General features: G+C 33.4%; 1 protein-coding gene across 1 annotated transcript in view; it reads right to left on the reverse strand.

Moving 5' to 3' along the window:
* WDR27 (WD repeat domain 27) overlaps positions 1-25659 on the reverse strand; it is a 125846-nt gene that overhangs the window by 94005 nt on the left and 6182 nt on the right. Inside the window, exons 2-17 of the mRNA XM_026844571.1 lie at positions 24705-24829; positions 24086-24199; positions 22010-22061; positions 20800-20870; positions 19813-19927; positions 18315-18447; positions 14710-14813; positions 14210-14277; positions 13111-13244; positions 11763-11839; positions 11065-11143; positions 10429-10500; positions 9159-9262; positions 6315-6404; positions 1798-1919; positions 1085-1218 (exon numbers count right to left, since the gene is read on the reverse strand). Of these exons, the coding sequence (XP_026700372.1) occupies positions 1085-1218; positions 1798-1919; positions 6315-6404; positions 9159-9262; positions 10429-10500; positions 11065-11143; positions 11763-11839; positions 13111-13244; positions 14210-14277; positions 14710-14813; positions 18315-18447; positions 19813-19927; positions 20800-20870; positions 22010-22061; positions 24086-24199; positions 24705-24829 (1594 nt within the window). The remainder of the gene's footprint in view (positions 1-1084; positions 1219-1797; positions 1920-6314; positions 6405-9158; positions 9263-10428; positions 10501-11064; positions 11144-11762; positions 11840-13110; positions 13245-14209; positions 14278-14709; positions 14814-18314; positions 18448-19812; positions 19928-20799; positions 20871-22009; positions 22062-24085; positions 24200-24704; positions 24830-25659) is intronic.

The following is a 25659-nucleotide window of genomic DNA, read 5'->3' on the forward strand; positions in this document are numbered from 1 at the left end:
ATCCAAATAGAGTATATGACGAAAATAACACGAGTCACAACACTCCCCTCCATTAAGGATTTTGACCAGAAATGAAAGGTAAAGGATCACAAAGGACAGTGGATTAACTGTAAAACCACCATTAATTAATAATTTTGAAGATTTTTTTCAATGGAAGTTAGATCATAATCCATTGGCTACTTTTTCAAATAAGAAGGAATTTATGTTCTTAAGAAAGTGTGTTTTAAAAAAGTGATATAACTTCACATTTTTTCTCCTTTTGTTTTCCGTATGAACATTTAAAGTTTCAGTGAAGTTCCACCTACCAGGTTGATGCCTCATTCAAGGAAAGCACTCCTATTCACAAACATATTTAAGCCTGTGCTTAGTATGTTTATCTGTGCAGGGGAAAAACTACCAAGGAAATAGGCCAGTTTATCCCATCTAACGATATATCCCAATACTATTTAATATCATAAACAGATAGAACACACCATTCACAATATCAGCTAATTGACTTCAGTGTTGTAACCTTAATTCTGTTTGTCCTTCCACTCAAAATCTAAAGTCATAATATCAGACAAAGAAAAATACCTCTTCAAGGTGTTTTAAATGCTATTGTCTCTAAACATATATGTATGTTTATATTATATACATATATACATGCATATATGTATATATATGTATTTGAATGTAATAGTCTCATATACACAAATACAGCTGAAAGCCAGCAAGAGCAAATGAAGAGCAGAGAAACTTGGCAAAAAAAGGATACAAGGATAGTTTTAGCGCCACTTACAAACTGAAAGAATAGAAAAGGTATATCAGACACTTAATAAAAGAACTTATTCCAAGCCAGAAAGAAGGAGACACAAAATGATAAACAGAATAGTATTAGTATAAAGTGCATGAAGGATGCCTAGCAATGAAGAAATTTTTTTCTATTACTCCAGAACAAAGGTATTTTTACAATTAGCTTTTACAACTTGTTCAGTTTTTTAATTCTGTAATATTCTTGCCCCCCAGACCACCTCACCACCCAGAACATCACAGATCAAGCAGTATAAGTACTCTAACTGGTCTGTTAATGAGAAATTGTCCTCACCGTTTGAGGTCATCCTTGGTTGTATCTACATGGAAATTTAGCAGATGAAATTCAGCTCCACAACACAGCAATATAAATGCATCTATAAAATAAAACTGTGCAAAGCGTACAGTCTTATGGAACTTTTCTTTGCCCTGAAATGAAAAAAAAAAATATTAAGAATGGATTCTAAGATAACAAATAGTTTTTGTCTGAGATTCCTGGTTTTAAGGCATAGTCTCCCTGTAATCCTGATTATATGCCAGGAGGTTAACCTATTATGTAGTGGCCCTTCCTATTTCTGATGTCTATTAATCTCAAAATAAAGTTTACTGCCAACTAATTTAAGTAGAATGAAAAGTTGATAGTATCTGTAGTCAATTAAATCTAATACAATCTAGCTTCATACACTAAACTTCCATTTGAATTGGGGAGTAGACTATAAAGTCGAGCAGAGCGGAGATAATGAAAATAGAATATACTGAGCAGACAGTAAAACCAAAACTTCCAGACTTTGCCTACCAAAGCTGTTTGTTTTTGGTTTTTTTTTTTTTCTTTTCAGAAACTATCATGATAAAAGCCTAATCTGAAGTCAATGGAGACCACCAAATCACAGTATCAGTTAGAATCACCACCACTGAGGAGCTCTGAAAATCAGTACATTCCTTCTATAGATCTGTTAAAGTGCAAAACAGTGTCCCCTGTGAACCAAACTAACAGAAGTTTCTAATTACCAGAATTAGGGCAGGTTCCTTATTGCAGACTGACCAGATCCTTAAAGTTCTGTCTTCTGATGCAGAAACTAACCACTTCTTGTCATGACTCCAGCCAACAGAGTTAAGTGCACCATCATGACCTAATAAAAACAATAACAGAAATATCATAATGCTCATTTCTTGCATTTATACATTTCTTCAGAGCGAAACATTCTGTTTTAATATAATCATATACAATATTAAAATATATATTTTAAATACAGGCTTCAAATGGTTGGATTAAAACTGATAACAGTAAACCAGTTATTGATTTTTTTCAAAAACCATGAAAAAATGTCTCATTAATGATTGGACAATGATAATTCTGACTAATTTTTCAAAGTTACTGGAAGAGCATTTTCAAGAAATATCCTTGAAATTTACATTAAGCAAAGACACAGTATTACTCAATAAGAGAATCTGAGTATTATATTTTTATATTTAACATGATCTGGAAACTACTTAAGACCTTGCAAATAGTTGTAATACTTTGGTTTATTCATTAGGCTTTTATTACTGTGTTAGCTGCTTTTGTGAAAACGTAATGAACATGCCACTACAACTTCTGAAGGAATGTCTCATTAGATTAAAAAAAGTAACTGCCTTTTTAAAAATTGTAGTTTAAAGTATTATAATCTCCAGTTAATAGCAAAAAACTTCTACAAGAAACAGACTTCCAGTTTGGTGTCATACAGTTAAAAACAAGATTAGAAACTTACAAAGAAAGAACTTCAAAACCCAGAAACATCATCCAGAAACTAAAATTATTAATCTAATTGAAAATTATATTGATGCTGAACAAAAAGGTCAAAAAAGAAGAAATTATGTCAAACAAATTTAACAAACTTTGGCCCATATTATTCTAATTTGCCCAGATGAAGTCTGATGAATTTCATCTAGCCTTAAAACATTCAAAGCTCTTATGCTGCCCTCTTGTGCACATTTTCTCTTTAATCAACTAAAGTTTTATATAAAAAAAAAAATTGATTGCTTTAAATTACAGGAAGGCTAATCAATTTATATCAGCAATGAAGATCTATGATACTATATATCTATAAAAATGTTTATAAACAAGATATTTTAATTCATAGTTACTGAAGACCTATAGATTTTTCACCAGAAAACTGAATAGGTACTGGATAAATATGTATGTAAGTACTACACTAATTTTACTCTCAAGGATCTATTGGTTTGGGTTTTGCAAAAACATTTGGAAGCCTTGAGTTACCTGCATTAAAGAAAAACAAAACTAAGCAAACAAAGCAACTTACCAGAATATACAAAAAAATTTTCCAAAGTGGTAAGGAACATGAGAAACTTTAGGAAAATCTGAGGTTTGGAAAATTGGAAGAGCCATTCAAAAACCTTAAGAATCTCTGTGCTCCAGGTCCCCCAGTCCCAAAGCACAGTGAAGGAGACGCCAACTGGCTTACAAGAGGCCAGTAAGCTTCAAAACAGACATTATTCTGGGTTCCCCAGTCCTGAAGCATATTGAGAAGCAGAGTAGTTGCTTTTGTAAAAAGACTTCTTCAAAAGGGCCATGCTGGCTGTAACTGTTTTAATGCTGGTCAGCATTACCTGCACTTCACTATGGGACACAGACATCTGAAGAGCCAACACAGAAGAGGAATGCAGAACTACTTAAAACTATAACTGAGCACTTCAGGGAACAAAACTGAATAAAATCAGGTTTATAGCAAAACTGCTGTTGTTATACCATTCCTCTCTGATGGTGCATGATAAAAATATGTTATTCAATAATCAGCTATATTCAGATGTAAATACCACCTTGAAATTAAAAAATTTTAGCAGAATATTGTTGCCATTTCTTGGAAAGGGAAAATTTTACATCACCATTAATTGCAGCTCTGAATAAGAGTAATGTATCATGGGTTTTAATGAAAAGAAAATATATTTATTATGACACGTGGAAACCAAAGGCATCTAGAATAGAAAATAAATAGGTGATTTCATGCTAATCTGAACTGTAAAGAAGTACTACAAGAATGAAATAAGCACATAACTGATAGTTTGTGATTCCCACTCCCCTATAGTACAGTATCTGACAGTTTCACATTTATGTTGCTTTTGGAAAGAATTAGAGGCACAGGCTGCATTTTTATGCTATCTACAGAGCCTGAAGTAGAATGTGGCCTACACTTCTTTTCAGACTGTGCATCATAAAAAAGCCATAGAATAAAGAATGAAAAGTAACAATGAAATAAATTAGTAGTGCAAAACCTAAGAAAACTAATAGAACAAAGTCAACTGTCAGAAGAACAATTTAGTAATAAATTTAAAAAAAAAAAAAAAAAAGCAAGAGAAAGAACTAGTACTTGATGCCTTACCTACAGGCACCAAAAAAAGCTTCTCTACTAGCATGAAGTTTGGTACAGATCACTTTACTCTTATCACCATAAATTAGCCCACATTTGTAGAGTACTGCAACATTTTAGGGAGCTCTGGATGTTGAAACATCTTATGAAATCATAATACTTAATTTTAATTCATAGAAAGACAAAGCCTTTCATTAATAATACGTCAAAATGTAAGTACAGTTTCCTTCATGATTTAGAGTAACATGAACTAAGGTTTTCTTTCAAATTTATAAACCTCTAAATTTTAATTTGTTTTCTGCTTTCAAATATGTCTACTTTGATGAATATTGTTTCTTATTAAAGTGTATGTTTTCTGTTATTGGCAGTATCGAGTCATTCCTTAGATATTAGTATATAGCAAGAGAGAGCAATTAGTATATAGCAAGATATAGCAATGTAATTAGTATCTTCCCCTGACATGAAACAAAGATAAAACCCAGCTATTACCAGTCCAAGATCAATGAAGCTGGCATAAAAGCAAACCCCAGTTAAAAAAACATCCAAACAAGAATATTTCACAGAATGGAAATGCGACTTTCTGCTGCACATAATCTCTATATGCATTCTTGTAAAACCAGCCTGTCTAACCTCTTGACAGTGTTTCACATAAAGAGAAGGTGGCTCTGGGAAGCAAAAGACAAAATGCAAAGACCAGCTACAGAACGCACACTGTACAATGATAATTCATAGCGTCATGGAATAATTTTGCAGCATTTATGATCTACTTCATGTTCAGAGTTGCCCTGCTACCAAAAGACTTTAAAGTTCTTGAAAATCATTTACATCTTAGCTTCTTCAGTTTAGTTTAAAAAGATGTGTTACCTGAAGACACACTGAATTCTTTAGACACAACTTTGTTAAACTGCTGTGTACCAAATACTGTAGCAGTACTGTATCATTATTTTTATAGATGCTTGTAACAAGTATGGGAAGGAAATACAGGATTTTGATCTTTTCTGGTTAATAGTATTTTTTAGAAATCCATTCTAGAAGAAATAGTCTAAAACAATGTTATATTCCAGATATATGGGGTCCCTTTGGAAAAAATTGTTGCTTTCATTTCAGTACTACTTAAATAATAAAATTATGTCAAAAAAACCCTCAAAACACTATTCCTGCCTACAGTTTATATGACTTGCACTATGAATTTAATCAAATCAGTCAGTGATACATGAAGAAAAATATTTTTTTAAGTTTATGAATTTGCTATTGTGGAGAAAAAAGACCTTGCTACCCTGTCTACAAGGCATATTTTCATCAATTTCCTCACACAAAGAGGACGGTATCAGTAATGTGGCCTCCATTAGTTGTCACAGTGCCACTGCTTCTTCCACTGAATAGAATTTAAATTACTCCCAAAATCCCCAGTTTTCAGAAATCAGTTATCAGAGTTATCTACTTAGAGATAATTCTCTAAAATAACTTAGAAGAGTCTACTTTTATACTTGTTAAGGCCTGCTTATGACAGTCATCTTCCATTAAGAACTTCCACAGAAAATTCATTTAGCAGGACTGATTTAAAGCCATAACATTTACTGTTATTAAAAATTTAACAGATAGTTCTTCTAGAAATTTAGAATTATTTATTTTCTAAGGTTCATTTACAGTGTTAAGTAATGCATGTGTTTGCACATGCATACACTTTTACAGATATGGATTTCTCCATAGCAATAGTCCCTTTTTTAAAAACAGTTATTCTTTAGAAGTTGGGAGATGCAAACCAAACACATTTTTTGTGAAATCACCACAGTCATTTTTTTGGATAATAATCTAATACAATACACTACTGCAATGTACACATGTATTATCATTACAATATATTGTCTTTATTATTTCTATTTCATTATTTTAATATACATACACAATGAAGACTGCCATATATATCATGATAGATTACTATTTACATCTCTAAAAATTAAGAAATGGGAAAATCAGTAGGCAATTTTATTCTAGAACAAGATTAACCAATCAGAGAAATAACTTCATAACTTAAATCAGCGGTATCCCTCTCCTTCATTCTTCTCAAGGTGATGTAAGTGGAATGTTTTAATTACTATGCCATTTTGGATTAAACTCAATCATATACTATTTCTTTAATAATGTAATTCATAAATTTACCTGAAAAGACATTATACGTATCGGTGAGATCGGAACTGAATATCAGTACAGTTTTGTCAGCCAGGCCACAAGCCAGCATCTCTCCATCCCCTGTAAAGAGTGTCTCATGTTTTATATTTGAAAGCAACAAGGACATAATGTGCTGTTTCTTTTAATCATTAAAAATCACATATGTCACTACAATAAAACACAAACCAGATATTATTTCCTACACTGGTAGGAATTTGTATGCAATTCATTTCTTGTTCTGACATATTCTCAAAACCATTATTCATCATAAGGCAGAAATTCACTTTTCACAAAAAAAGTGCTACAAAAATTTAAGTACAAAAATTTTTAGCAGTCATTTAAATCTATTTCCTTACACTCATTTGTTAATATCTTCTTATTACCTTCTTATTAAAGTCATATCACCTTTTCTTATATATTACAATAAAAAGTTCATATTAGTCATTCTGGATTGCTTCTTAAAGATGATAAATTTTCTTCATAAGGTAATCCTGAAAACTATCCAAGTGCATTCAGACTGTTCATTTATGCTGGTGATCAGTGGGAATACACAATGACAGGGTAGACTCCCTTTATGACTACATAATGGCAGTGATTTGTGAAATTTAATTGTTTGCTCAAAAACTTTTCCTGAAAAAAATTAAAATAATAAAGAGCAGATACATGAACCAATGAGAAAAAATAAGGGAGATTGGAGAAAGAGAAGACAGCAATGAGAGAAAATATAGAAATGGAGTGCAGAATTCAAATCACTGCTATGAAGTTCACTGTGAAAAGTCTTTTTAAAGGGGTACCACCTGAACAGCCCCTTCATAAATCTTCAGAGCATGTTTACAAAGGGAGAGGAAATAAGAGTCATGCTTGACCTCACCAACATTATGCACTGCTATTCACTGTCCAAGTGTCATCCACATTGCACATTCAATACTACATTTCACAACACATTTTTTTCCCAAATTATGGCAACATAAACAAATAAGAGATCCATATTTCTAATCTCTGAGAGTCATCTAATAAAAGTGAGTTTTAAGTGAGACACACGATAGGGTAAGAAGAGGCATTCCAGAATCTTTTCTTCTGTTATCAGTTATGTACCATCATACTAAACTGGCAAAGAGCTGCTTTATAAAACTATTTTGCAGTTTATCTGACCATTTCAGTTGACCTTTTCTCCCAGTACTAGTAATTGCACATACTAAATAATGCTGTTAAATATTTTCATCACAAAAATAAGATAAGTAGTTCTGGACAAAATATTCCAAAAAGTGCATGCCCCATAAACTTAAAGGTATGAAGTCTTTGAGCTAAAGGGTGGTGCTCTTCTGCAGGTTTCCCCCACTTTTCCTAAAGTTTTGACAGTATATATTTTCAACTTGAGAACTGATTGGTAAGTATATCAGGTAAGGGATATAAGTCACACACAGAGAATATATAAACATTCTTGTGCACACACAATGAGAGAAAAAAATCTTGCAAAGAATTTTGGAGGCTTGCTCAATGGAACAATATCTCAAATTCTGAACTGTTTTCTAAACAGAGCAACAAGTCATAACATGTAACACCTCCAATACTACAAAAGGATGTTTAATAAATCTAAGAAGGTTTGTATTAACTCATTAATGCAACTGTACAGTCTCTTGTTTTATTTTAGTTTTCTATTTCATTTTCTTTCTACTACATTTAGATGCACATAAATATTATTGTGATTCATACTTTACAAAGACCACTTGAAAGATTGTTCCAAGCTGCAATTTCGAATTTGCAAGAGAAAATATACTGTTAAACCTAAGAACCATCCGATCAACACAGACTCTAACAATAGAACTCATTTTTACAAGCTTACATTATGATGATTTTTTTATTCCAAGAAAAAAAAAATATCTGCAATTTTTGCTAAATCTTGTTTTGCTAAACTGTGGTTAAGATGTGTGTGTGTGAGACAGACAGGTGTTCCTTCCTGAAAGTAAAAGGATTTATACTTAAAATGCATTATCAAAACTATAACATTTCTTTTCTTTGGTAAAAAAGAGCTTTTAGTTTTAAGTGCACATAACATTCATAGAAATAAACTCTCTGCAACCAACTTCTTTCGGGAGCCATAAAATAATTTCTTCCCGTTCTCAAGGGAACAGAGAGATGGCTGGAATATATTTTAGAAAAGCTACTGATTGCATCGAATTGGTTTTATTTCCTGAAGATGAAAGTTGCTCTTGTCCTCAAAATATATATAAAGACACATCTTTTTAGATACTTTGAAAATATTGTGGTTTGCAAAGTGTACACTGACATGATTATATACCTGGTAATACATCTGATTGCTAATCTAAAAAGTTGTTCCTGTATAATCATATTTATGTGGACTGGAAATGACTAATTACAAGACACTTCCAAAGCAGGTAAGAAGAATACTCTTCTTTGGATTATATGGAAGAATTCTTTTTTTTATTTTATTTTACTATATAAAAACTGAATAATATTTGCATAAGAAATTTTGAAACAGAACTTCAGCTTTTAATACACCCTAATGACACTAAGTATATGTCTCATAAAATAAATTCCTTAGTGAATGAACTCATTAGACCACTAATTTTCAAGTTGCAGTGGTAAAGCTATAGAAAAAGTCCAAAAGGAAACAAGATGTAAAATCAGAGAATTAGAATCCTTTCGTGTACATGTTGGCAGCTTACACAGTTTTGCAAGTCAAAAAATTATCAAACAGAACATGATATTGCCAGAAAGTTTTCTGGGAATTTACCTAGTAAATCCATGGTCTTAATAAACCATGTCTCACAATTTTGGGGTTTTTTTCCTGCACACTGACACAACTGTACATACCAGAATACTGCATGCAACAAATTGGTGTTGGTTTAGAAGTAACAGATATCTCTTTCTCATACTTGACTGGAGGATAACTTTCCAATGGATATTCTTTGGTTTTACTTCAAAAAAGAAAAAAAAAAAAAAATTACGATATCTAAACCCAGCATATTTTCATTTCAATTATGAAATAAATGTGTTTTGGGAGCTATTCTAAACTTCTTTATTTAAATATTTCCTGGAAAATTTATGTTAAATCTAAGATGAGGCAGAATGAATTTTAGATTGTCATACTTAAATTAGTCTTATCATCAACTGTTATGAATTCATGAGATCAGAATTAACATGGACTTGTACATAAGATCAAATTTCTTAAGTTGCATACCTATCTAATAAAAATGCAAATTCTACCTTGTTGTGACAATAAGGAATATGAAAAATATCTCCATACATAAAAATAATTACAGTGATCATCTATTTAAGAAGATACTAAAAAAACCCACACAAAGTTCTAAGTAGCTTAACCTATCATAAATTAGTGCAAACCAATCTTGAAAGGATCTGAAGTGCTCATCTAAAGACTTGCCTATGTGTGCAAGGATTACAAAAACTTAATCTTGAGCTATCAAGAGTTTAAGAAACAGGTTTTCTAAAAAAAGAAAAATGATGGCATTAATCATTCTTTATTTTTGTTTGTACCACATAGAAGAAAGACTTTATATAATACTAAAGAGAAAAAATGTGTGTAATATCCCTATTTAACTTCAATTAATATGAAAATGTCAACTCTAAAAAAAATATTCAATCTATTCATTCTTTGCGTCCACAGTGATGATGAATCCACTGGTCAAACTGTACCATTATGTATACTCTATTTAAATCCATTAGAGTAAGTTTGCATTAGCTTAAAATAACATGATTTATGCGTGAATGAGGCATCTGATCTGAAATCACTAAATCTTACTGTGCCACATTCAGTTATTTTTGTGATTACAATTGCATCTTAAGAACATGATAGGACTATGCTTCCAACTATACTTATCACATGCTCTTTATAGCAACACAAGAAAATACATATACATTTTTTCTTTTATATGTAGGATTTACTCAAATTTAATTGATAAGCTGATAATCTGAATCACTTGTTGAAGTCATTTTATAACAGATTTACAAAGCCTTTTAGTTCCAGTGATACCAGTAATGAAACTACAAACCGTATTTCCAGAAGAACTGTACTTATCCTCATTTTAATTTGCTCCTCCTCTAATGAAACTTCTAGATTACCTACCGTTTACAACTGGTTTTCCACTTTGATACCTCATTTTTCTTCAGGTTATTATTTGGAGAAAACATGGTCATTCTACAAGAAAAAAAAAAAACAAAACAAAAAACACAGACTCTCCTATATGAAGCATTAAATTTTCATGAGAAAAATAGTTTGTTTCAAACAAAAAACAATCCTGCTTCCTTCCCACTATTTTTCTGCTAGCAATGTCAGTAGGTAAGATAACATACACATTGATGACAAGATAACATTCTAATGATCTAATGCTCAAATTTGAACTTAAATTTTGCTTTTTTTTAACTCATAACAAAATGTTATTTGTTGCATAATGCATTGTGAAGGTCAAAATCCATTCATATAAAGGTTCTCAGACATTTCTTTCTGCAAGCTGAATAAACAAGAGTTTAATCATATGAAAGAGACACAATGCCTGATATATGTTTTGAAAGGAAGTTGAACACTGACCAGAAGCTGCAAAAATTTTGGTTTACAACATGATTTTAAAATTATTTTCTTTGATAAAATCATATCTGTTTTTCACAGGTAATCAATTTCACAATCATGAGACTACATGGCTTCATTATTTGACAAAATATCACATACAAATAAAACAGACAAAATACTAATGTACCTACTCACCGTGGTGCTGCTGTATAACCTGATGACTTAATTTTATTATGGAAAACCAATGGCTGATCTTTCATTGTGCTTTTCACTCCTATAGTAAAATAATTAAATTTTCATTAAAATTTTTTAACTTCATATTTTTAAAGTTAAGGTAGATACTTAGCTAAGTTAGCACTGTAAAAAATTCGATGTCTCCTTATGTTACAAAACACATTTATGACCAACCACTCTAAAATAATAATGAGATAAATATGAACTGGAAAATGAAATATTAAATATATTCATATTAAATAGAAAATATTTTTCATATTAAATATGAAAAAAAAACACCAAAGCAGGTAATCAAAGTTAAGAAAGAAATTATGAATTAGACGGAAAAATTTTATGCATTTTATGGAAAATGAATGACATGAAAAATTTAAACATTCTACACTCTAACTCTTTGAAAATTCACAAAAAATTCTCAGAGGATTGTTTCTGAAAGAAGAAAAATACATTATTAGAATCATTTTCAATACAAATACATATGTAAGATAAGAAATACTACTAGAAGTATAAAATTCTTCCTACTAATATAAAAATATAATGCAATATATATTTAAAACAGAAATCAATATATTGATTGTATTAGGCACAAGCCAGTTGTGAATCAGTTACTGTTATTAAAAATATAACTTTATTAATTCCTTTCAAGACTAGTTTATACTTACCAATTGTTTTACTAGCAGGTTCTTTCATGTTTTTCTTTAAACCTTTACACAATGGAGAATTTGTCAATAAAGAACACCTAAGTTATAAAACCAAGCACAAAAATCAATCAATGCAATAGACAAAAGCATCAAGTTAGGAAATGGTGTTAAAATTCCTTTTCAGTGTGAATGTGTGTATGTATATGTGCAATACCAATGAGCTTTTCACAAACAGAAATAAGGCATAGTGGACTAGTTATCAGCTCAGATTCCCAGTAGTACAGATGAGCCTTGGCCCTGACTAGATTCACAGACCATTGTATTTACATGTTAAATCCCATTTCTGTGAATATTAACTGATTATTTTATTATAAGCACTGAAAGCTGCACTTCAGTGAATATTGTATTGTGCTTGATCAACTTGATAAACTTCTACAATAAAATGACTGGCTTGGTAGATGGAGGGGAAGACAGTGGCTGTTGTCTACTCGGAATTCAGTAAGGCTTTCCACACTGTCACCTATAAAATCCTCATAGAGAAGCTGATGAAGTATGGGCTAGATGAGCACACAGTGAGGTGGACTGAAAACCAGATCAATGGCCAGGCCTAGACAGTGGCCTAAAGTCTAGTTGGAGGCCAGTAACTAACGGAATACCCCAGGCATCAATACAGGGTCCAATTGTGTTCAACATCTGCATTAATAATCTGGATGAAGGAGCAGAGGGTATCCTCACCATGTTTACTAATAACACAAAAAACTGAGAGGAGTGTCTGATACAACAGAGATTGTGCTGCCATCCAGAGATATATCCGCAGGCTGGAGAAATGGGCTGACAGCAACCTCATGAAGTTCAACAAGGGGAACTGCAAAGTTCTGCACCAGGGGAGGAACAAGCCTATGTACCAGTATATGGCTGTAAGGAAGACTCTAGAGCCAGGCTCTGTGCCCTGTGAAAGGATAAGAGGTAATGAGCAAAAACTGAAATACAGGATGTTCTGTCTGAACACTGGAAAGCACTTTTTTCCTGTGAGATTGACTGAGCACTAGCACAGGTTGTCCAGAGAAGTGATTTCTTCCTCCTTGGAGATATTCAAAAGCCATTTGGATATGATGCTGGGCAACTGACTGTAGGTAGCCCTGCTTGAGTAGGGCAGTTGTTGGACAGATGACCTGAAGAGGTGCCTTACAGCTTCAACTATTCTATGATTCTGTGATTTCTCCCACTCAGTACAACTAAAGCATGACAGGAAAACAAGTAAAATAAAACCACTTCAACAAATAGCACTATACAAAACCATCTGATGCACTTCAGTATCAGGAAAAAAAAATGCATAATCCAACTCAAAGAAAATTTAGTTATTCTGTACCTGGCAATAACTGATAGACTATTCTTGTTTCCACATAGGAGAAAATCACTTTGCTGACTTCTCACCAATGCAGCAAGGTTAACTTCAAACACAGCAAACACATCTTCAAACATTGAAGTGATCAAGCATAAAACCTGCACCAGTAATTATACCATAAAATAACACTACATTTACTTCATAATTTGAGCATCAATACTGAAGAATTTATAATAGAAAATTAAATCACTTTCTATTGTTTGTGAAAATTAATCAAAAATAGCCATTGTTTTAGTCTTGCAGAGCTTAAACAGTAAAAAAGGGTTAATGTTGTCCTTCAAAAATATGCTTATGTTGCTTAAATATGTGTCTTAACAGACTTGCATACATAACAGTCACAGAAATTCCATTACCTTCTACAAAAGAGATACTTCTGCAGTAAGGGTTGTGAAAAAAGAAGCACACATGGAAGAAAGATTAGTTTCAGAGACATGCTGAGAACATGCTAAGAGCTGAATTTAAAACAAAATCCTTTAAAACCAAACAGTGCTATGTTAAATATGTAGAAAGGCTAAGATCCAGCTCAGTTCTGTAGCAAAACTGTAATATCAGAAATGGAGTATACAGACAAGAATGCTTTTAATTTCCTTAAAAGCAGTTTTAGTGACTTTCCACAGAAATTTTCCCACAACTCAAATAGTTTTCACAGATTTCTTGGAAGGATTCAGAAGCAGTTCATCCTAACATTGTTTGAGAAACAAGGTGTAACAATGCTTGTATCTTTTTTTTTTTTTTTTTTTTTTTTTTCTCCTAAAAGATTGCCTCTGCTCCCACGGTGATCGTTCTTGACATTCAAAGTCCACACCAAACACTATAAAAAACAGTTCACCTTTTGCTTATTAATCACTTTGGACAGTATACAAACTGTGAGAGCTTTAAAACTACCCAGCTATTAAACTAGTAGATTCCATCAAGAAGAATCAACCTTCTCCAGAGAAACTACTGTGTAATTCATATCAAGCAAATGTGTACATGAATCTGGTAAACAAAATGTGTAATTAATATTTATTAAAAATAACTGGAAATGTAAACATTCATAAAACAATGTTTACTGTGTACTGACCTTTCCATTAACTGCCTGCCTTGCTAATGCACACGATCTCGCAAATCGAATCCTGAGGTCACTGTAATCTTTACCAAAAAGAACACAGTGCTATAAAATTGTATTTTCATTTCAAAAGAAAAAGCTATCATCTCTAAGACAGGAAAAAAAAAATCACTCATACTAATTTGACACCACCATAATCCAGTCTTCAGTGTATATCCTTCTATCTTACCTCCACATTTTAAAGTAGGAGTAAAATAACATTCTTTGTATTTAACACTCATGAACTTCAAAATCAAATAAAAATTCATTGCTACCCACTACAGAAATCTAGTGCTGACAAATTCCCTGACACAAGTCAGCAGTGCCAGAAAAACATACAAAAAAATTAGAAAAAACATTTGTAAAGAAAACCACTTAGTTTCTACTGTATTCTCCTATTTCACAAACGAATTCTTACATTATTTATATCAGATAGCAATTACATCATAATGTAGTCAGATATCTTATAATCATACCTTTGTAAGATAAAAAAGCTTCTAATTCGAAGTTTCCCAAATTAATTATTAACAAGCCAGTAGAGCTTCCTATCCAAAAATAGCTAGTATTCAGGGCAGAATGTCTATTAAAAAAGGAGAAAAAATTATCTGAGTCTGATAAAGAAGCTTTTGTTATTACTATACAAGACACAGCAATTGGGGTTTTGAATACTTGTTACCCAGTCCCAGTACAACAATAATAAACCACACCAAAAAAAAAAAAAAAATTATATTTACAGCATTTTTTAAAAATCTGTAGTTCAAGATAAAAAGTCTTAACCAAAATTGGTGAATCTTTGAAAACTAAGGACACAATCATTGATTTTATGTAAATGCTCATGGCAAGTCTAAAACAGCATAGGAAATACATTGCTTCCAAAATTACTGTGGTTTTTAACAGTTGGAAGATGCTATAAAAGCATGGTATACACAAATAGTAAAATCAGAGAGGCAAATCCATATATATTTTTACTTTTACCACCTGTAATATGAAAACACAAAAAACAATGAAATTTAAATGAGTTTGTACATAGTTAAAGTCCAAGAGGAAAACCAGCACAAACTAAGGAGAAAAAAAAAAAAAAAAACAGGCAGGCCTGGAATGTCTGTCTCAGTCTGTGCTTAGTGGCAGTAGTATTGCTGTTAGGTAATGAAATCCAGCCTTCACAAACACCACAGAGTAGACCAACTGGTTATGTTTTCAGTCAACACCCTCACAGAAGCAAAATATTATCAAGCATAAGATGATTATAACAAAATAACAGTTGTCATTCTCAAAACCTAAAAAATGTTTTGATGACACAGTAAATAAAAATGAATATTAACATTTGAGTAAATTTTCCAAATAAGAGTGAGTAGCCTTATCAGCTTGATTGGTAAAGTCAGACCACAAGAGTTGAAGTAAGGGTATGGAAAAATTTAAAGCTACAACTTGGCATGAAATGACTCAGCACAGCGGCTCAATAAAAAACCCCAGCCAAACAAGCAAACCCAGAAACAGTCAAATACATTAAAAAGCAGACTGAGAAAGACAGTTTCAGTTCTGGTTTGTGATACTTTCATGTGCTCTATATAGTTTTATTTGTGGTTTGCACTACTTCGATGCACAGCAGTAACAGACTGATTTAATTTGTGATTTCTTTGAATTATTTATAAAGAAGTTGCACTATCAAGTTATTATTAACAACAATATCAAGTGATATATACAGGAAGCTGATCTCACGCCCACTTTAAAATAATAAAATGACATCTGCTGTGATGAAATTCCTCAATGTCAAAATGCTTAGGGAAGTATGATACCCACAATTTTTTTGAAATCAGTGTTGAAAAAATGTTTCATTGTTGTATTTCATGGCAGGCAGGAAAAGTGGTAAATTGGGGACTGCTTAGTTGTTCAGACAAATCTGAACCACCTGCTAAAACCAACACATGGTAATTTAAAAGTTAAACAGAAAAGTACTTCTAAATTAAAAACTCTAAAACCAGAAGATAGTGGAACTGGGTTTGTAGTAAGAATTTAATGGTCATGGTTATTTATAAGCAGAACAAAACCTCCAACTGTGATGTGATAGCTGAAAGGGTAGATAGTCCGTAGATGTATAATGCCAGGCAGTATCAGGTGGGTATTGGAAAGTAATGTTATCTCAATTCAGATTTTTTTTATTATTATCATTATTATTATTATTATTATCATCATCATTATCATTATTATTATTATTATATCCACCTATTACTGTGGATCCATTTCAGGCAACCATGTCCAAAATGGGCATTAAAATAGAAAGGAGATTGAATTTCAGAAAAAGTTCAAAAGCAAATGTTTAAAAAGTTACAGAAAACATGCCTTATACAAGGTGCAAACTACTTTATCCAGAAGTGTAAAGATAAGTTATTCATGAGCTAAAATTTGCTATGCAAGGAGGGAACTTGATAGTAGCTGACTCTGGACTATCAGAATAAAAAATATACTAAAGGCCAATAACTGTGCATGAAAAGAGGGCAATTCAGATTAGAAGTCAAATGGAATGAGTTAGTTGCTGGAACAACTCAACTGGGGACATAGTGGATTCTTTATCACTGGAAAATTAAACATCTTCAAAGATGTGCTGTAGTTCAGATCAAACCTATATTTTTGAATTAAGACAAAGTTTTGGTGCTTTGAAAGTGGTATTATACAAGCAATAAGACTAATTGACTGTAATAATACATCTTCTGGCCTTAAGAATTCTGACATTTGTGGTGGTTTAAGCCCTGCCGGGACCGGAGACCACATTGCCGTTGCCCCTCCCCAACCCTCAGCCGGTCGGGCTGCAAGTGAGGCACAAACCCCGGGTTAAAATAAGAAATTTAATACAACAGTGTAATAAGCAATCTGAACAACAACAGTAGCCATGATAACAACAATAAACAGCAATAACAGTAAGACAAAAGATATACAGAGAAATACCACAAATGGTTACGGACAGCCCGCTGCTTCCCGTGACCAAAGCTACAAAGGAAGAAAATTCCTGCACTCCCGCACCCGGACCTAAGGTCAGCATGGTATGAATAACCCAGCTGGAGATCCCTTCCCCGTCTCTGCTGGGGAAACTTAACCCTATCCTGGCTGAACCAGGACAACATTCCATTAAAGTATGTCTCAGTACGTTGTAAAAATTACCACTTCTTTCCTCAAAGCGGTATTCCTTCTGAAAATGAAGGTATCATGAAAATAACTCTTTGTTGATAATTACTTGAATTTGACATGAAGACAAACAAAGTTCTCCAGAACTGCAGGATATTTTTCTTCTGTTTATTGAAATCTGTTTATATACCTAAGCAGAGTATTAATCAGTTATACCTGTACAAACCACCATAGGGCAAAGTGTAGAAGAGTTTCCTACAATGTGATGTGGATGAGAAATTTATCCAAATGACAATTGTAAATAACAACAAAACCAAGTTTTTCTATGAGACAGTTCTTGTGACAGTATCCTGAACAGATTCCCAGGTGCTGGATAATATGGTTAAACTTTTCTTCAGGAAAGAAATGCATTATAAGAATTAATTTAGATATCTCTCCTCTACCTGGCCAAACAATTCCATGGGAAGGAGTAAAAACAGCATGCTTTGAAATGTCTGTCTCTCTGACAGAAGTTTGTCAAGAACAGATTATGTAGTTCAAAAGTTATTTAAATTTGGGAGGCAAATTGACACAGGCACACAGGAGGACTGCATCAGACATTTCCTTAGGAAAGCAAACTAAAAATAAATTTGACTTTTTAATTCTAATTGTCTTCTTAATTATTTTAACTGGTCTTCCCTGATCAACTGGTATCAATAGATGTTAAAATGGATATTCCCAATGCCATTTTTATAAAATTATTTTTTAGACACAAAACCAGTTTTAATTTTGTATTAGTTTGTGTACATTATCTGCTGAAGAGTAGGCCACCAAAACTTGCACATCACTAAATACATTCTTTGACTTTCTTATTGCATTGTTAAAAAAAATAGTAAGTTGCAGTGAAAATAATCCAAGAACCAATAGGAACTCCTAGGAATATATTCTAGCCAAATACTTGGTGGTATTTTAAAGGACTTACATGTTTTCTTCATTATGGAAACATACTAGAAAGTCACAGCATTCAATGAAGAGGACAGGCAATGATGCTTCCACGGATCCTTCTGGTCTCACATTGTTTGTTTTGCAAAGCTTGGAAGTATTTTGCCCTTCACCTAAGAAAGACAATCAACAATATTAACTATCAAAAAACAGTTAAAGAAAGGAAACTGATAGTATTTAAGAGGGAAGTAGTAGAACAACATAAACTAAGATCACACTCAATAAGTTTCTATTTCAAATGATCCTAAGAACCAGACCTCTTGAAATATCTTTCCTCATTACTATGCTATTTTTAGCACCATCTTCTTTCAAATACTTAGAGACAAAATCCAAAGAGCTTACTTAAGGAGTCTGAAGAATTTAGGTGCGTTCACCTCAAAAAGTGACTCTGAAAGCCATATTCCATCAACCCTTAAATGTACTGGATACCTCTCCACTTAGCCTGATAATTCCCTTGACACTAAAGTTATGACATAATTCAAAAACAAGATGGAAAGCCGCCTCAGTTTCCTCTTCCCAAGGAGTGTCCCATCAATTATGCATGTGCAGCTCACACCTAGGAACTACTAGCACTGGATTCAGCATAAGGCACAGAGACTACATCATTCTTCTTCAAACGTTCAGAGATAAAAGTAACATCCATATATTTTAAATAATAACAAGAAATGTAACAAGTCTTTCTCATTAGGTTAGGACCTTAAGGTTATTGAAGCTGGACCACTAGGCAGCTAAGAATACAACAGTCATTGGAGCCAGAAAAAAAGCAATCAAGGGAAAGTAGATCTCCCCTTCCCTAAAGAAAGCTCCCTCTTTTTTGCCTTTAGGAGGACCTCAGCTCACTTCAACTAGTGTGCAGGTAGTCTGAATGCCTCATTTGGAAACATGGAATCACCTTGCTGAGGCTACCAGTGCAGTGTTTAAAGACTTATAAGTACTCTGTGTTATACCACTAGAAATACCACAGCCAGGGAAATACCATATCATGGAGGCAGTGGTATGGATACAAAAAAATAAAAAAATGAAGAGATTCCTAGAAGCTTTAAATGTAACTGACAAATGGTACTCCACTTAGACAATGGATGAATTTTTAGGCTGTGATTCTGCTCTTACTGAAGCCTTGGGCAATGAGTTCAATAAAAAACAAATGCTTAGCATCATGCAATGTTTTATAAGCAGATGCACTGGCCAAGATTTTATTACAGACATACATGCATAATTCTTTCCAGAGATGCCAATACCCAACTTCATATCAGCTTCAGTAAGAATTCCATGCCACAGTCTGATTCGAGGTATGTCACATAATTCTTTCCAGATATGCCAATACCCAACTCCATATCAGCTCAGCAAAAATTCCATGCCACAGTCTGAGACTTGTAACTCTATCACTTATAATAAATTCTCATGGTGTAAGAAGCATACAGTCAGTAGCCAATAACAACTAGAAAATACCATACAGTATTCTAGAAGCACTGTGCTACCTATTTCTTTTCCAATTTTCCACACTTTATTGCAGAATTTCTCTTGCTCTTTCTTTAAGTTGATATGTGTTACACAACGGTAATTATGATCACTGATTAAACTGAAGATCCAAAGCTGCAAGAAAAAGAAGAAGCAATTGCAATAACCTTCTAACACTAAATATAAAGCTTACATGAATACAAACTGAAGGTACAATATTTTAAATGTTAATGAATTTTTGTATCTGAAATCTCACCTTGGATCAGAAATTCAATTATATGCACTTCTAAGATTATCAAAGGTTATATTCAATATTGGCAAATCATCAATTTGAACTGCACATCTAATTCCCAGATTTATGTCTTTGAAAAGAACTCCTCGTAGCCTATTTCCCACAATTAAAAGTCATAGGAAACCTGCATGTAATTGCTCATTGAGTCATGTACATTAATTTCATTTATACCTTTCTCTTTTTAGGCACTGCTATAGTTACAACTTTAATTTCCTTCACCTTTCACTGAATGGCAACACTGAAGGAAAACAGCTGGTAAATCTCATGTAAATATATTCATAACGTTATATTAAAGAGGCAGTGAAATGCATATTCACTTTTATCACATTTTGATCAGAATTCCAACATGCTGAAATCATAATCTCTTCCATTTACTGTCATGTGTTTCATTCTTTTGCCAAATTAGGAGAATCCTATTTTTCACCTATTTTCTTTTAAAACAGATATATTTTTAGCCTCTCAGAGTACTCTTCTTATATAATTACTGATTGTGCTCTTAAAAACTATCCTGACTTTCAGAAAAAAGTTTCCATTTCATAATATAGGTCTTATGTACCATATATGGTTCATGTTCAAAGTATTGAATTATGCTTACTAAAATAACTGTTGCAACAGTTAAAAACATGTATGCAGATTGTGAAGCTTTTGTATATACAGATACATTAATAATAGCTGACTGTTTTGATATAGATAGTGTTTAATGTGTAATTCTTACCGTTCCCTCAGCAGATCCAGCGATAAACTGTTTATTTTCTTCATCAATTAGCAGACTTAGCAAAGGAAATGCTGATTCAAAACAAGAGAAAATTATTTCCAGAGTACACACAAATCAGATATTTAATTAAAATACATGATTCAAAATTGTCTCCTCCTATTCATAAAGATGGGTGAAAAAAGCCCTTACTGCCACTCTTACAATTTTACAATGCTTTGTGTGCCTTAGCCTTTGTGTTGCTAGGGGCTTCCATCTGCAGGTCTGTGGCCTGCTCTTCACCCAAGCTGATGTGGCAGTGGTCTTCTGCACCCTTCCACCCAAGCTGCTGTGTTATGGTTCACCGAGCCCCTGTGGCAGTAGTTTCCCCTTGTTGTTCCCATGCTGTTACTCTCATGGCCTTGCACCTGCAAACCCTGAGATTGCAGTTAAGGCAGGTTTTCAAGGGAAGCAATTGCCACAGGCAGCTAGCAGGGAATCAACCCTTTTTCTTCTTCTTTCCTATCATGTGGTTTTAGCTTTTAGATTACATTAGGTCATCCAATAATATGTACATACAAATCTTAACAACTAATCTCCATGCAGCTTGTACCCCCAAAGTGTGCTCCACCACTAACAGCACCACAAGCAGGAATAACCAAAGGGGAGTGTGAGCAGGTCCTGATGAAAACTATATGGTTCCTGTAGAAAAAGTGCTGTTGGAGGAGGGGTCTCTGCTGCACTGGAGACAATGCTTACCCTCCTCCTCTTCTCTTCTTTTGCTCTTGTCTTTCCACAAAAGTAGCTTTTACCTTTAAAGTCAATATATGCCCTAAAATGCAGACACTGCTAATAAATCTACATATTGTATACCTAAAAGTATCCTTCCATGTCATATATAAAACATGAAAGAAAACAAGCATACAGTACTCAGACAGTGGAACTGCACCTACAGAACAAGAGAGCTCTATTTGCATACTCAGTTACATGCACAGCCTATACAAAAAGAGCTGTTTATGAAAGTACACTAAAACTATCTACCCAGAAGTACACTTTAAAGTAAAATATATTTACTATTGGCTTTAAAGGATAATATATCTACTACTACCTAGTCTACTAGAATTATTTTCACTAAATCAACTAAATACTTCTATAATTTTATATTATTGTTTAGAAAGATGAATTTGTTTAGAAGAGGCTATGAAAAAGTATATATATAAAAAAGAAAACTTACTTGTTAATACTCCTGACTGATATATTAATTGTCCGGCAGAATAGTCCCACACCTTTATGAAAAAAAAAAAAAAAAGAGTAAGGATAGGCATCTTCTTAGATCTTTAAGGAAAACACAAACTTCAACTGCCATCATGTCGTGAAAAGCGAAAAATGCAGCCATTGAAAGTGATGCAATATGTTGATTTTTTTTCTAACCACGAAGGACTTTGTTTAATTGCTAAGTATCCATAGTGGAAAAGGTGAAACTCACCTGGTATGGATACACAAAGTAATTAGAAGTAACCGTTATCATCTTTGCTTAGGTTGATCTCCTAGTGACTTTAATGAAAAGATATACTTGAACTGGCTCTAGATTTCACACAGGGAGATTGCATAATTCCACAGTTCTCATATTGGGCTCTGGCATAAAAGATCATTAGTAATAATAATTGTATTTACTATGATCTATAGACCCACATGTAAGTCAGCTTTCAGTATTAACATGACCATTTCTAAGTGATGCATTCTGTTTAATAGTTGATTATGAAAACCAAATAAAACCAACTTTTTCCCCTCATGCTGTTATTTCTATGAGCCTTCCTCTCCACAAGTACTTCCACTACATTTTTGATATCTATCATAGCTGTGGTTGAAAAAATTACAGCCAGAGAGCTCCCGCTTTTATTAATATGGCTGTGAGCCTTTGTTTAGCTCCCACGCCTTTCTCTTTGTTCATTTCTTTGAGAATGTAAACATCATTCCCCGGAAAATCTGTTTCCTAAGACTGTATTTCACAAATTTCTCTGAAGAGATTCTCATCTGGTTTACTTCTTTAGCCAAACAAAAGGGCTAGGAGAGCATAAGGTTTTGGATGCTGCAAGTCCTGCAATCACAGGAGCCAACTATCACAGACTCCAGCACAGCTGCCATCAGAACAGATCTACAGAATCAGGCAGAGAAAATAAAGCTTGATGACTTACTAAATTATGTGAGAGACTTGCAAAACATTTTCATGTGATTGTCATTTTAGTCCCAACATTTATCAAGGGTAAAAAACTCCAAAACAAATAAAAAAAAACCAAACAAACCTCCCAAAAAAACCAAACCCCAAACAACCAATTATTCATTAGGATTTTGTATGATTTATCAAGTCTTCATTAAATTAATATGAAGAAGCATATAGATCCTTTCCTTCAGTAATTTTAACCTTGATTTAATTTCTTAAATCAACATAAACTAAATAAGAAACAATTAATCAGAAAGTCAGAATTATTAATCTCTCCCAAAATTCTAATTCAATTTTTGCACTTTTTTTTTGTCCAAGACCAGCACAAAAATCAAAATCGCATTTTCTCCAGAACAGAGTTACATAAAAATTAAATTTAAGGAAAAAGAAAACAAAGCAAACCAACATTTGATTGAAAAATTTAATTTTACTTAAACTTGTAGAACCAAATGTTGGGCTACATTTAGAATCTTACAGAGGACAATCAGTAGCAGAATAAACTGTATCTAATCAAGGTACCCACCCCAGTATCTCCTGGAAAATACATGTAGACTCACTCAAGCTCCTTGTTTCCCCTTACTGTCTAAGTGGTATTCTATCATCGTCATGTACAGCAACAGCAATCCATGGTGTCATACAAAATGTTGTCTGGAAAAAAAACCTACCACTACGCAGTGACCCATCCATTGCATGCAATAACCCAAAACAATATTCCCAAAAGGGAAGATTCTAATCAATGTCAGCAGACTCAAAGTGAAATACTTTCATTCAGTTCAGCATATGTAAAACATTTCAGTTACAGCCAAACTGATCAAAATATTTTATTTCTATTTTCCAGATGATAATAACTGAAGTTAACACTTCAGTCTAGAAAGTTTTGAATTTACAAAACCTGCATTGCCCTTTTAAAAAAAGTCATTAATTTTTTACAATATTTTCCCAAGCAACTCTAAGAACAATGTTCTGATCTCTATAAAGTTAAACATGGTTTTTACTTAATCATCAAAAAATATTTAAAGGAAAAAAAAAGACTATTCCACATATTCACTAAATTATATTGTTTTAAGTGCAGCTCTATAATTTCCTTGCCTTAAAGGTTCTGTCTTCTGACACTGATATAAGAATAGTTTTCTCCCATGTGCAAAACTCGGCAGCAGTCACTGGAGCCATGTGGCCATGCAATTCAGTTAGTATAGCTTCAGTCTGTGATTAGTCAAGTCAAAATAAAAACAGATTAGTTTTCAAACGAAAAATGACAGTTACGTGTTTTATAACAGTTAAATATTATATAACAGTTAAATGTTTTAAAACAGTTATATGTTTTAATAACTGTTGCTAAAAATTGTCAGATTTTTATTCAAAATATTAATTCATCAAGATTTTTCTTATTGAAACTGCAGTCCTGTACATCATCCTGCTAGCAAAACCACTACACATTACATTTGCTTCTTCAGAAAGAATGATAGTTTTTCAGATGACCTCAGAACATTTCCTTCTACTTAGTTATAGAGATATTGTTTCATTTCAACTTTTAAAATCTAGTCTATCTGGCATATGATGTATTATCAAGCATTAGTGCATACTTATTTTCATCTATGAGAAAAATTAATGCTTTTGCTTAATTATATGGATATTTCTATTGCATGATTTTATCTGAAAGTAAGTTAAAGAAATACCAGCACCATGGCTACAAAGAATGGTAGCTCACCTTTGCACTTAATATGTAGATCCGATTTCCAGCACACACTGCCACTTGCTGATCATCTGGACTAAATCTTACATGAAGCACCATGCCCAAAAGAGTTCCTACAACAATTCCTCGAGGTGTTAACCCTGCAGCAATTTTATTGTTATTGAGAGTCAATGAAATATAAAACTCTGGTGTAGTGAGATTCTTAGAAACTTTGCATAGCAGTTATCTAACCACAGAGCTATCCCAGTTTCTGTCAGGAAGATGTACAGAACAACCCACAGTTTAATTATACCAGGCTACTGGAAAGCAAAGCACAGAACTGTGCACCAGCAGGATTCTTCCATCTGCCTTGTTGCCTAGACATGATCTGAGATACTAAGTGTGCCAATTAAATCATACTTCCATTGAAGACTGCCAGGGACAGTAGGGTGATGTGCCCAAAGAACCCAGTAGTGCCACACTCATTTTGGACACAAGAAATCCCGACTGAAGCCCAGAAAACCAGGGGTTAGAAAAATACTTCTTCCAGAAGAACATCCCAACCACTCAGCCAGCACTGCTCCCTGGAATCTAACTCCATTGGTTGAGGCTCCAAACCGAGATGGTGGTCAGGATACGAGAACTTCTGCTTTCTTTGTGCGATGTCATTATAACTCTCTCACTCATGCAATCTCCTCCAGATCAGATACTTGCATTGCTCACACACACGCATGACAACAGTGTTCCGGACAGAGGCAGAAGGAGAGGCAGGACCAGACAAAGCAGGATGTAAAACACTCGTTCCGCAGGCATTCCAGAAAAAGTATCATTTATTCTGGCATTGCATGTTTAGTTGTGCCGTGCTGCTATGATTAAAATCTGCCCTGTCTGGTTTGTTCCACGGTGGTTGAACGCATCTGCCCTCGCAGCGGTTCTCTGCGTTTCCCCGCCGGCTGCGGGCACCGGCCCGGTCCCGCGCAGCACCTTGGCC

The sequence above is a fragment of the Athene cunicularia genome, assembly GCF_003259725.1.
Source record: "Athene cunicularia isolate RWA chromosome 3 unlocalized genomic scaffold, athCun1 chr3_part1, whole genome shotgun sequence".
Taxonomy (NCBI): Eukaryota; Metazoa; Chordata; class Aves; order Strigiformes; family Strigidae; genus Athene; species Athene cunicularia.